General features: G+C 46.8%; 1 protein-coding gene and 1 long non-coding RNA gene across 9 annotated transcripts in view; one reads left to right on the top strand and one right to left on the bottom strand.

The window, feature by feature from the left end:
* Positions 1-1,822: 1,822 nt before the first annotated feature.
* Positions 1,823-8,228, top strand: LOC129659683 (uncharacterized). Of its 2 annotated transcripts, none has more exons than XR_008718179.1 (3): positions 1,823-2,368; positions 3,363-3,463; positions 8,099-8,228. It is a non-coding gene; the product is annotated as an uncharacterized LOC129659683 (long non-coding RNA). The 2 variants fall into 2 exon arrangements; XR_008718178.1 differs by lacking the exon at positions 1,823-2,368 and adding an exon at positions 2,375-2,627.
* Positions 7,294-12,127, bottom strand: part of PRKAG2 (protein kinase AMP-activated non-catalytic subunit gamma 2) — a 309,748-nt gene continuing 304,914 nt past the window's right edge. For 2 of the 7 annotated variants that reach the window (XM_055591310.1, XM_055591311.1), the window contains exon 16: positions 7,298-8,645. In XM_055591310.1, the coding sequence (XP_055447285.1) occupies positions 8,614-8,645 (32 nt within the window). In that variant the 3' untranslated portion in view covers positions 7,298-8,613. Of the gene's footprint in view, positions 8,646-12,127 lie in introns of all 7 variants that reach the window. The other 5 variants (XM_055591316.1, XM_055591315.1, XM_055591312.1 and 2 more) reach the window with 4 other exon arrangements.

Genomic DNA, 12,127 nt, shown 5'->3' on the forward strand with positions numbered 1-12,127 from the left:
AGAAACACGTTAGCTCCTTGCTGGCTCTCCTCCCGCTGATGTGCTTTGCATTATTATTTGTATTGGTCATAATTATTAACAGAACGTGATCAAAACAGGCCTCGCCAAAGAGGGTGAGATGTCAGCAAGACTGAAGCCGTGAGGGAATCCGCTGAGCTGGAATCTGGGGTGGGAGTTCCAGGGAGAGAAAGCAGCTGGAACCAGAACCCTAAGACCACCCCCTCCACCCAGTGCTGCTCTCCTTCACCACCACCCGCCCCCCAGGAGGGCCCAAGGGATTTGTTGCCCTCATGGGACGGGGTACTGGAGGGCACAGCGGGTCAGAAGCAGGGAACACAATGGACCCTAGTGAAGAAGAATGAGGAAACACACCAGCACGCGCTCAGACAGGAAAACGAGACTGTCCTCGGGAGCTGGGAGTGGATGGAGTGCACCAGAAGGATGCTGGTCACACGTGTGGCCCAGGCAAGTGCTCTGCGCCCAGCGCAGCTGTTGCCAAGTAAATGAATTAATACTGCAGCTCTGTCGATCCTGTCTTCTTCACCGTGGTTCTGCAAAGTACCAGGGATGACGTGGCCCTCTTTTCAGGCTGGATTCCCACCTGCAAACTGCTCCGCTGCCCTGTCCCCCCTTCCACTCCACACTTCCAACTGGGACTCATCTAGAGCTGTTCCTTAAACAGTGCCTTTGGGTTTCTGGAAACTAAGCTGGCCGAAAAGAAAAGGGGCAAAGAAAGATGGTGCCTCGAATTCTCAAAATACCACCAAGTGGCTGCTCCCGGTTTGTCAGAGGGTCAGGAGCAAGCACACAGGATCCTCTGCAGCTTCTCTGGAGGGGAGAGGGGCTGGCCCTAAACTCACCTCCTTCTGGTCTGTTCCATCCACTCCCAGCTCCTGAGGACAGTCCCATTTTCCTCTCTGAGCATGTGTTGGTGTCCTTTCCTCATTCTCCTTCACTTGGGTCCATTGTGTTCCCTGTCCCTGACCGATGTGCCCTCTGGTACCCTGTCCCAGGAGGGCAGCTCTCTCCTCTGACCTTGGGTGCTGTCTGGGGGTCCAGGAGCACCCGCACCACCCCCCTCTGATAAGGAGGTGCCCTTTGTGATGGAAAGGGAGGAAGGCCCTTATCCTCGGGATCCTTCCTTCCACAGCTTCTTCTGGAACCCCCACAGTGGTGGTGGTGGTTTAGTCGCTAAATCGTGTCCGACTCCTTGCGACCCCAGGGACTGTAGCCCGCCAGGCTCCTCTGTCCATGGGATTCTCCAGGCAAGAATACTGGAGTGGGTTGCCATTTCCTTCTCCATGTGAAGTTGCTTAGTCATGTCCGACTCTCTGCGATCCTATGGACTATAGCCTACCAGGCTCCTCCATCCATGGAATTTTCCAGGCAAGAGTACTGGAGTAGGTTGCCATTGCCTTCTCCAGGGGATCCTTCCCGACCCAGGGATCAAACCCAGGTCTCCTGCATTACAGGCATACGCTTTACCATCTGAGCTACCAGGGAAGCCCATGTCAGCTCTCAAATGCTGCAGCTTAAGGGAGCGGAGGGGCTTCCCTGGTGGCTCAGCTGGTAAAGAATCTGCCTGCAATGCAGGAGACCCAGGTTCGATCCCTGGGTTGGGAAGATCCCCTGGAGCGGGGAACGGCAACCCACTCCAGTATTCTGGCCTGGAGAATTCCATGGACTGTATTGTCCATGGGGTCGCAAAGAGTCGGACACGACTGAGCGACTTTCACTGTCAAGGCAGAGGAGAGGGCTGCCTCTGAATGTGTGGATGGCACTCCATCTTCTATGGTATCTCTCTAACTTTACCAAGGAAACCTGCAGTTTAGAGGGAAGAGCTCCTGTGAGCCAGCTCACGATCCTAGTGGAGTACTGGCCTTTACCAACCATTCATCAAACGTCGGAGGAACATTCAGGAAGCACCTCCCAGGTGCCCGTGACTCACCAGGATAAGCGATCGGAGAGAGAAATAGGGTATTGTTACCTTCCCAGGGACCCAGGTGGCCACGATAGCATCTGAATCTGACTTTACATAGTCCTTGAGCTTTTGGGAGCACCCTTCCTTCTAGCCCTGTGTACACATGTATTTATCCCTCTCAGTGACTCCGCAGAGGGGGAACCGGGCTAGGAGCCCTGAGGGGTTTTTATAGCAGCCTGTGGACCTCAGGTGGGCCCAAGCCTGCTCCCTGCTTTCTGGAAAGGAGGCAGGACACTGCAGAAACATAGACGCGGAACGCTCAGCGTATCCTGAGTCAAGGGAGGCAGGAGGTGGCTGTTCGTGGGTGCAGAGAGTCCTGGGAGGCTTCACGGAGGAGGCAGCGTTTGGTGAGCACCTGGAGAGAGCTGACTGTTTCCAGGTGGACAGGTATGGGTGGGGCCCCATCCCCACCGAGGAGGCCCAGCTGGATCCTGCAGGCTGTGGGAGGTGGGGTTAGGGGACTGATGGTTTCTGAGCAGTGAAATGAGGTGATCAGAGGTTTGGGTGAAGATGGCAGTGTGATCACTGTGATGGATGAATGTCGGAAGGGTCACCTTTTCCAGTTTATGGACCTGACTGCACCTGGAAGCTGTCAGGAACGCTGCCGTTGTGTGATGTCTTCAAAGGATGGGACGGGAGGCGAGAGGTTTCCAGCGTGTCTGCGCGCAGGGGTTGGGGTGTGGGTGGAGACGTCCAGGCGGTGATGGAGGCGGGGCGCCGCTCCCCTCAGGGAGGCCCTGTATCCCCCGCCCCAGCCACCGAGCCCACGAATCGGGCAGCCTGGAGGCAGGCAGCGAGCTGAGAGGGTGGCCAGAGCCTCCTTCATGGATGCGGTTGACCAAGGCCTCCTCGGGTGTTGGGCCCCGGGCCCTGGAGCCAGGAGGAGGCGGAGGGAACAGGCCCCAGCTGGGAGGGGGCGGCTTTGCCCCTGGATGGTGGAATGCATTTCTCTTTCAAGTGCTCCCAGGAGGAGTGGATCACTGGAATGAGCAAGGGCCCCCCACCTCCCTTTCCTGGCCTGTGGCCAACGAGTTCTGGTGCCCCGGGAGCACTGGCCCAGGTTCTCTGCTGTCCTGTGTCCTGAGGGCCAGGGAGAAGCGGGAGGGGCAGGATGCTTGAGTCCTGACCTTGGCGGGTAGAAATGACCCTGACCCCAGGCCTCTGTCTTCAGTGAGCCAGAACCGGGTATCCTTAGAGCTCTGGTCGCCAAGGAAACCTGGCGACGGGGATGCAGGTGTTCCAGGGAGGGAGACACAGAATTAAGAGTCAGGCCTGGTGTCTCAGTGAATTTTCAGGTCCTGACCTGTGAGGTGTGGAGGTTGGCCCCCTTCCGGCACAGAGATGTCCAGAGAGGACTGGGCGTCTGATTTTCTCCCTGCAGGTCGGAACCTCAGTTTGCTTTGAGAGCCGAGCGATTGTTCTGTGCAGCGTGTTTAGTCCAAGAAATGAGATAGCGTGACTCACACCGAGATGGAATTTCAGGTGAAGTCGCTTTAAATGTGCTCCACACATGGACTTATTCTGTCCGCTTTACAGGTGAAAAAAAATTTTTTTTTAACATTTTCACATGTAAAATTTTTTACATGTGAACATGTTAACATTTCTCATGACTGTCTTAGAGAGACATCTTTGCATGAACAGACAGTCCACTTAGACCACTGGTTCTCAATCCAGAGAGATTTCCATCCTAGAAGACATCTGGCAAGGTGCAGATGTTTTGGCTGTCACCACTGGGAGTAGAGAGAAGGGCTGCGTGTCACAAAACACACCTCACTGCACACAACAGCCCCCATGACAAAGAGTTTTTTACATGAAAAACAATTTTGGAGTCTGTTCTACATTTCTTTATGAAAATAAGAAACTGAGCACAATTGACTTTCCAAGCATTTCCCTATGGGTAACACTTTTCCCTTTAGAGTGCTTGATATTATGCAAGCAACATTCCCTTTTTTTGGTGAAAATGCTTCGGAAGGAAATTGTGATGAGGGTCATGTGGACCCATGGAATTCACGTGTGTATTATTTTGGTTGTCTCCTCTCCCAGAAAGGCTACCTGCTGGGTTTTTCTTCCAAAGACAGGTGGATTCAGTTAGGAAGTAACAAATATAATCAAAATATCAAGAAAATACTGATTTTTTTAGGGCAGAGTTTCTAACTTGAATACTAGACATCTTGGGCTAGATACTCTTTGTCATGGGGGCTGTCGTGTGCAGTGAGGTGTGTTTTGTGACACGCAGCCCTTCTCTCTACTCCCAGTGGTGACAGCCAAAACATCTGCACTTTGCCAGATGTCTTCTAGGATGGAAATCTCTCTGGATTGAGAACCAGTGGTCTAAGTGGACTGTCTGTTCATGCAAAGATGTCTCTCTAAGACACTCATGAGAAATGTTATCAGCTCAACATGTCTGTAAGTTTTTCTTAGAGATTAGAAGACAAAGTAGAACAGATGCCCTCCGTTTCTGGAACAGACGTGGCGTTTCCGACATGCTCTTGCTTTCACATTAGTCACGTTTGTTCATACCAGTTCCTGGAGGCGCTGTCAGCCTCTTGGTACAAGGGTTTCCAAGGTGAGCTCCATCTCTCAAATTGTTTAGACGTTTCCCCTCAGAATCCTTATCTCACCTGACCTTCAAGTGCCACTTTTCCTGCCACTTTTCCTTGTTTCTAGAAGGGCACCCAGAAACATGTTTACCGTAACCCAGTCTTGATCATTTGCTGGGAACAAACACCACTTAGATGGAAACCAAAGGATAATGGAACTTGGTTACTTGTCGCCTGACCACTAGACAGGGCTGCTTCCTTAGGCTCCACACCCTGATGTGCTTGGCCCCGACCATACAACTCAAAACCCTCAAACAAAGAAGTACGCTCGGGGGTGGGTCAGAGACCTGCAGGACGTGAGTGTGCCTCGTGGGAAGAGACATGGTTAAGAACCCAAACTGTCTTCTGAAGCAGAGGACACAGAGCACGCCCCCTTCACACTGTGTGCCATCTGCGCATGTGTGCGTGTGCTGCACAAGCAAGGCTGGACTGAGGATACGCACTTTGAGTTTCAAAGCTGTATTCTTGCAGCTTTGTGGCTTTTTCCCTTTCTCCAAGTATTTTCCTTTTTTAATTGAAGTATGAAAAGAAAGTGAAAGTGAAGTCGCTCAGTTGTGTCTGACTCTTTGCAACCCCATGGACTGTAGCCCACGAGGCTCCTCTGTCCATGGGATTTTCCAGGCAAGAGTATTGAAGTGGGCTGCCATTGCCTTTTCCAGGGGATCTTCCCGACCCAGGGATAGAACCTGGGTCTCCTGAATTTCGGGCAGACGCTTTACTGTCTGAGCCACTAGGGAAGCCCCAATTGAAGTATAGTTTATAAATTTATAATGTTAGTTTTAGGTATACAGCAAAGTAATTCAGTTATATATATATATATTACACATACACACACACACACCCCCCCCTATATTTTGTTTAGGTTTTTTTGCATTGTAGGTTGTAACAAGATACTGAATATAGTTCCCTGTGCTATATAGTAGGTTCTTGTTGTTTATCTATTTTATATATAGTAGTGTATCTGTTAATCCCAAACTCCTAATTCCACCCCTGCCCCCTTACCTTTTGGTAACCATGCACTTCTTTTTTTTTTTTTAGGCCAATGCACTTATTTTCTATGTCTGTGAGTCTGTTTTTGTTTTGTAAATAAGTTCATTCGTATCTTTTTAAGATTTCACACATAAGTGGTATCATGATATTATTTGTCCATCTGTCTGATTTATGATAATCTCTAGGTTCATCCATGCTGCTGCACATGGCATAATTTCATTTCTTTTTTGACTGAGTGATATTCTGTTGTACCACATCTTCTTTATCCATTCATCTGTTGATGGATGTTTACGCTGCTTCCTGTGTCTTGCTATTGAAATAGTGCTGCTATGAACACTGGGATACATGCATCTTTTCTAATTAGAGTTTCTGGCTATATGCCCAGGATGGATTGCAAGATCATATGGCCACCCTATTTTTAGTTAACGATCCTCCATACTGTTCTCCCTAGTGCCTGCACCAATTGCATTCCCACTGAGTTTGAGTTCCTTTTTCTCTACGCCCTCAGGCATTTTTTGTACTTTTGGATGATGGCCATTCTGACTTGGGTGAGGCAATACCTCATCGTAGTTTTGATTTGCATTTCTCTAATAATTAGTGATGGTTAGCATCTTTTCATGCCATCTGTACGTCCTCTTTGGAGAAATGTCTGCTTAGGTTGTCTGCCCATTTTTTGATTGTTATTGAATTATATGAGCTGTTTGTATATTTTGGAAATTAGGCCTTTGTTGATCACATTGTTGGCAAATATTTTCTCCCAGTCCACAGGCTTTTCATTTATGGTTTCTTTGCTATGCAAAGCTTGTATGTTTGATTAGGTCCCCTTTATTTTTGCTTTTACTTTTATCTTGAGAGACTGACCTAAAAAAAAAAATTTGATACTATTTATGTCAGAGAATGCTTTGCCCATGTTCTAGTTTTATGGTGTCATGGCTTGTATTTAAGCCATTTTATTTTTGTGTATCGTGTGGTGTGTTTGAACTTCATTGATTTACATGCAACTGTCCAGCTTTCCCAGCACCACTTGTTAAAGAGATTGTCTTTTCTCCATTGTGTATTCTTGCCTCCTCTGTTGAAGACTGGCTGTGTGTGGATTTATTACTGGACTCTATATTCTCTTCCACTGATTTATATGTCTTTTTTTTTTTTTTGCCAATACCAGACTATTCTGGTTACTGTAGCTTTGTAGTAGCATCTGAAGTCTAGGAGGGTTATGCCTCTAGCTTTGGTTTTTCCTTGGTATTGCTTTGGCAATTCTGGGTCTTTCATGTTTCCAAATAAATTTTAGTTATTATTTTAGTTCTAGTAAAAAATTTGTTCTACTAAAAAATGTCACGAGTAACTTGATAAGGATTGCATTAAATCTATAGACTGCTTTGGGTAACATGGCCATTTTAACAATGTCAATTCTTCCAGTGTAAGAGCATGGGATATATTTCCTTTTTTTTTAATCATCTTCAATTTCTTTTATCAGTGTTTTATAGTTCTTAGCATATAAGCCTCCCACCTCCTGGGTTAGGTTTATTACCAGGTATTTTTTTTTTAACTTTCTCTGATATTTCATTTTTCTCCAAGATTTACCATTAGCCTAAATCACAAACACTACTGTTTCTATGGGGAAAACAGGCAAAATCTCTTTCATATTTGGCCTATTAGGAGATGAAAAAATTGACCCCTAGCATGATAAAATAGGCATGGAAATTTTAAATGAAATGTTTTATTTAATAATGGAGAGAGATAAAGATTATGAATCAAATCACTAAGGTCTTATTTCCTGTTGATGTAAAAAAGGAAAGGAGAATGCATGTTCTCCTTTATTTGGGGAGAAAGATCTAAGTGGAAAATTGCATGTGGGATTCTAATTAATGTGTGCTGAAATACAAAGTATTTTAAAAAACTTTAACAAGATGGCAGATAGTAAGATTTATTTTAAGTTTTCAATCTGAAAAAAAAAACAAAAACAACCCCAAAACAAAAAACCAAACTATACTCATGTGTGTGTGTATACACACACACACACACACACACACAGTCAACATTTTCAGAGCACTTACACTAGGAAGCATTGTGTTTCTCCTCAACCATGACAATACTGCATATGCCACAGTAAAATTTACAAAACAATCGCATCAGCAGTCATACAGACATCATGATTTTCATGTCAGAACACAAGGAAAAAAATAGACATCTTCCGGGCATTTTGTTTGCAGCCCTGCAGAGCAGGTTCCCACACATGCTGTTAGAAACGTCAGCTTTAAAAACCCAACAGTGGCTCTCTGAGAAGTCTTATCCTTTCCAGGTCCGAACTGAAATGATGAGAAAACTGCCCTTTTAAAGTAGCAACCAATGGTTTATTCATGGGTATGGTGAAGTTTACCCACCAAAAAGATGTGTAAAAAAACTGCATGAAAGTAAAAAATAAATAAAGCTGCTGTAAGTCAGCCTTGTTTTACACTGTGGTTCAGAACGGAACACTTAAACGTAAGACCATCATTAAAATTTTATAAAGTAAATTATTTATATTCAGATTACAGCTAGTCAACAAATTGAATGAAAACAAACTGATCTGGTCAAGGTTCAGCGCGTTCCCACTCCAGCAGTGCCGCTTCGCCAGGACACGCTCGCCGCCGCGGGCAGCGGCGGTGACGGGCCGCTGTTCCGACGTAAGGCACTAGTTCTCAATAGGCCACACTTGCCTTACGTCATGCTGCCTGTTAAGATACCAGTGACTTCTTTAACATGAAAAAGAATAAAAACGCAGGACACAGTGCACTTTAATGACATACAGCATTTGAAATCTTTCAGACGATGGTCTGAGAACAGTCTTTTAATGCAAGCTTGAAATCTTCAAACACATACAAGCTTTCTCTTTTTATGCTTCGTGTCAACATCACTGGGGGAAAAAAAACCCATCGCTAAACCCTGATACCACACGTTCTCAGCCGTTTTTGCTGTGTTCATCGCGGTCCGTGTTCATGAGGCAAAGCGTGACCCAGCGTCTTTGTTCAAGTTCTCCTGCGAGGGCTCCTCCGCTCACGGGGGTCACTCGGCTTCCGTTTGCTTCTGTTTGGCACCTGCCAGGAGACGGGAAATGGAAGTTTCAAAGCAAACGTAAAAATGTGTTGCTGCTGCGCCGGTCCGAGGTGAGCACAGAGGTGGTTCTCCACCCCGTGGCTCCTACCTTCACCTGCAGAGCCTCACAAGTGGTGGGCGATGAGCAGGTGGGTCCGGGTTCCACCGCCCTCCGCCCCTGGCATCGCTGCGGCATGCCTTTATTCCATATTGCATATTGTAACTCTAACTGTGCAAGGTTTAATTTGAAAAGAAGAGGGTTTTGCTGCTAAAATGTTTTAAAAGAAATGTATATGTAAGTTTTAGTGAAGGTGCAAAGTACTTCCGTTGTATATACTTACAAAAAATGTGAAAAAAAAAAAAAAAAAAAAAGCGTTCTAACATGTTTACAGTACCTGCACCTAACACCTACTCTCATCTGGCCAGGATATTTCTAAATGTGTTGGGAGGGGGGCAGTTGCTTTTTTGTTTTTCCATTACAACAGCTTCTGTTTTCTTATCAGACACTAGAAGACAGTTCACTTTGAAAGAGATTAACAATCTATAAAAATAAGGGTTAAAAGACTGTAGCTACTGCCATTGGGCTGACTCACTGGTTGCGTGCGTAGATACTTAAGTTTGCTTGAAACATCTGAGATAAGCCAGACAATGAACTATAGCTGAAACTTTTTTGAACAAGAGAAAATGTTAATTATCAAATCAGTATCCTTAATGGGAAATTGTGTCCATTATCCAGTGAAAAGAATAACTACTGGTAAAAACAGAGACCTTATTTTTCCAACAAAGGTCTGTCTAGTCAAAGCTATGGTTTTTCCAGTAGTCACGTATGGATGTGAGTTGGACCATAAAGAAAGCAGAGCACTGAAGAACTGATGCTTTTGAATCGTGGTGTTGGAGAAGACTTTTGAGAGTTCCTTGGACTGCAAGGAGATCCAACTAGTCCATCCTAAAGGAAATCAGTCCTGAATGTTCATTGGAAGGACTGATGCTGAAGCTGAAATTGAATACTTCGGCCACCTGATGTGAAGAACTGTCTCATTGGAAAAGACCTTGATGCTGGGAAAGATGGAAGGCAGGAGGAGAAGGGGAAGACAGAGGATGAGATGGTTGGATGGCATCACCAACTCGATGGACACGAGTTTGAGCAAGCTCTGGGAGTTGGTGATGGACAGGGAGGCCTGGTGTGCTGCAGTCCATGGGGTGGCAAAGAGTTGGACACGACTGAACGACTAAACTGAACTGCCCTTTTATTCATAATGGTGGATGATTTCAAAAGCATCTCTTACTCATTATCCAATAAACATCTACCCTGCTCATCCTGAGCATGGGGCCTCGCGGTACGGTTTCAATCAGGGTACGGATCTCTGCAGGGACAGGAGGCCTGTGTCAGCTGCTTGTTCAGTAGAAGGGGTGGAGGCTGCACAGGGGAGCTGCGAGCTGGCCCACACTCTCACAGCTCCGGGGGAGAGCAGGTGGCGAGTGGGCTTGGTTGCCCAGGCGGGACCTCTGGTCTGACGCTCCCACTACACTGTCTGGTCTGAAGGAGGTGCTCCCTCCATTCCAAGAGAGCTCTGCCCCCAAGGCTCATGGATAATCCAGATACTGGGAGCACAGGGCACATCCTTAAACAAACAGTGTTACATCCAACTGTACTAGAAAGAACCCTTACTTTGACTATCCCTGTTTTCATAATGCTGCTGCTGCTGCTAAGCTGCTTCCGTCGTGTCTGACCCTGTGCGACCCCAGAAATGGCAGCTCACCAGGCTCCCCCGTCCCTGGGATTTTCGAAGCAAGAGCACAGGAGTGGGTTGCCATTTCCTTCTCCAGTGCATGAAAGTGAAAAGTGAAAGTGGTCGCTCAGTCGTGTCCGACTCTTAGCGACCCCATGGACTGCAGCCCACCAAGCTCCTCCATCCATGGGATTTTCCAGGCAAGAGTACTGGAGTGGGGTGCCATTGCCTTCTCTGTCCTAATGCTATTTCTGTGTTAACACACATTTCAAATCCAGCTGTGGCCCAGGTTTCCTCCTTGCATTCTCATTAATGCTGACTTGCATCAGTGACTTAGAATTTCTGAAAAAATCCAATCTGGATGGAAATTTAAACTCGCCCAGATGAACATTCTCATTCTTCTGGTTTGTGATGCCAAGGCACAAAGAGGATAAAGAATTGCTTACAGTGAATTTGTGATGCACAAAGAATCTTGGCCTCGGGGACAGAAGGGAGCTGACGTTTGGCCTGACTCTGCTCGGCAAGCTGTGTGCCTTGGCCCAGGGCCAGCCGGCTAGAAAAGGGGTGTCTTTTTCTCAAGGTGCCAAGTGACGTGGCCATGGGGATGAGCCTGAGTGGAAGAGCCCTTTCCCTAATGTGCATGGAGGGGCTGTAGAGCTGACCCGTGAACATATGGAGCCGGGGCACTGCATACAGCTTGGCCTCTGTACTCATGATTCCACCTTGCATCCTTGGTTCCACCTCTGTGGATTCAACCAGCCATGGGCCGTGTGGGACTGCAGGCTACTATTGAAAAAATTCCATGTGGAAATGGACCCATATTGTTCAAGGGTCAGCTGTACACCGGTGGAACCACCCTGTCCACACTGGTCCTGCTTCCTCGCTTTATGGTTTGTCTATGAGGTTCATCCACTGTCAGATACAACTGTGCATTCACCATCCACCCGTTCTACCGACGGACAGAATGCAGTCTGTCCATTCTTGCGCTCAAAGATGTCTGGGTTATTCCCAGTTTTAGGTTACTGTAAGTAATGCTACGGACAATCTCACATGCTTTTAGTCCTTTCCTCATTTCATGACTATAGAGATTATCATGAGCCATAAAAAAAATGAAATCCTGCCATTTTTGACAACGTGGACAGATCGTTCACTTACTTCAGCATGGAATAAGAGAGGAAAAGATAAATACCATATGATTTCATTCATATGTGGAATCTTAAAAAAAAAACAAAAACCCTGAGCCAAAACTAATGAAATAACAACAAAAACACGTGGAGAAGAGAGGACTGGTTTCCAGAAGCAGGGTGACGGGGGCTGACGTGGGTGAGGGGTCAGTTGCATGGTGGTGGCTGATTGCTCGTGGGGTGTGCAGAGGTTGACCTCTAATGCTGTACTGAAACTTGTCCTTAAAATGAAGTTCTCTAATGTCTGAGATTTGAAAATGACCGTGGCAAGCCCCATCTCGAGAGGTTCAGCTCAGCAGACGTAGACTGGGCCCCAGGACTTCTCCGACACCGCTGGGTGCTGCTCCAGCTCTAAGAGCCCCTGTTCCTCGGGGCCACGCCCCCACCCCTGCCCTCCTGGCTTAGTGGGATCTGCTTCCCACTGGTGGTGGGGGTTCCTTTAGGGCGGGTATCTTCAGCTCACAGGCCAACTGTAAAAACTAGTGGTAGCTAGTCTGATGAATTTCTGAACTAAAGGAAAATCAATACCCAAGCAAATGCAAATTTTAATGTTTAACTTAAGAGTTCAAA

This window comes from Bubalus kerabau, chromosome 8, assembly GCF_029407905.1.
Source record: "Bubalus kerabau isolate K-KA32 ecotype Philippines breed swamp buffalo chromosome 8, PCC_UOA_SB_1v2, whole genome shotgun sequence".
NCBI classification, from domain to species: domain Eukaryota; kingdom Metazoa; phylum Chordata; class Mammalia; order Artiodactyla; family Bovidae; genus Bubalus; species Bubalus kerabau.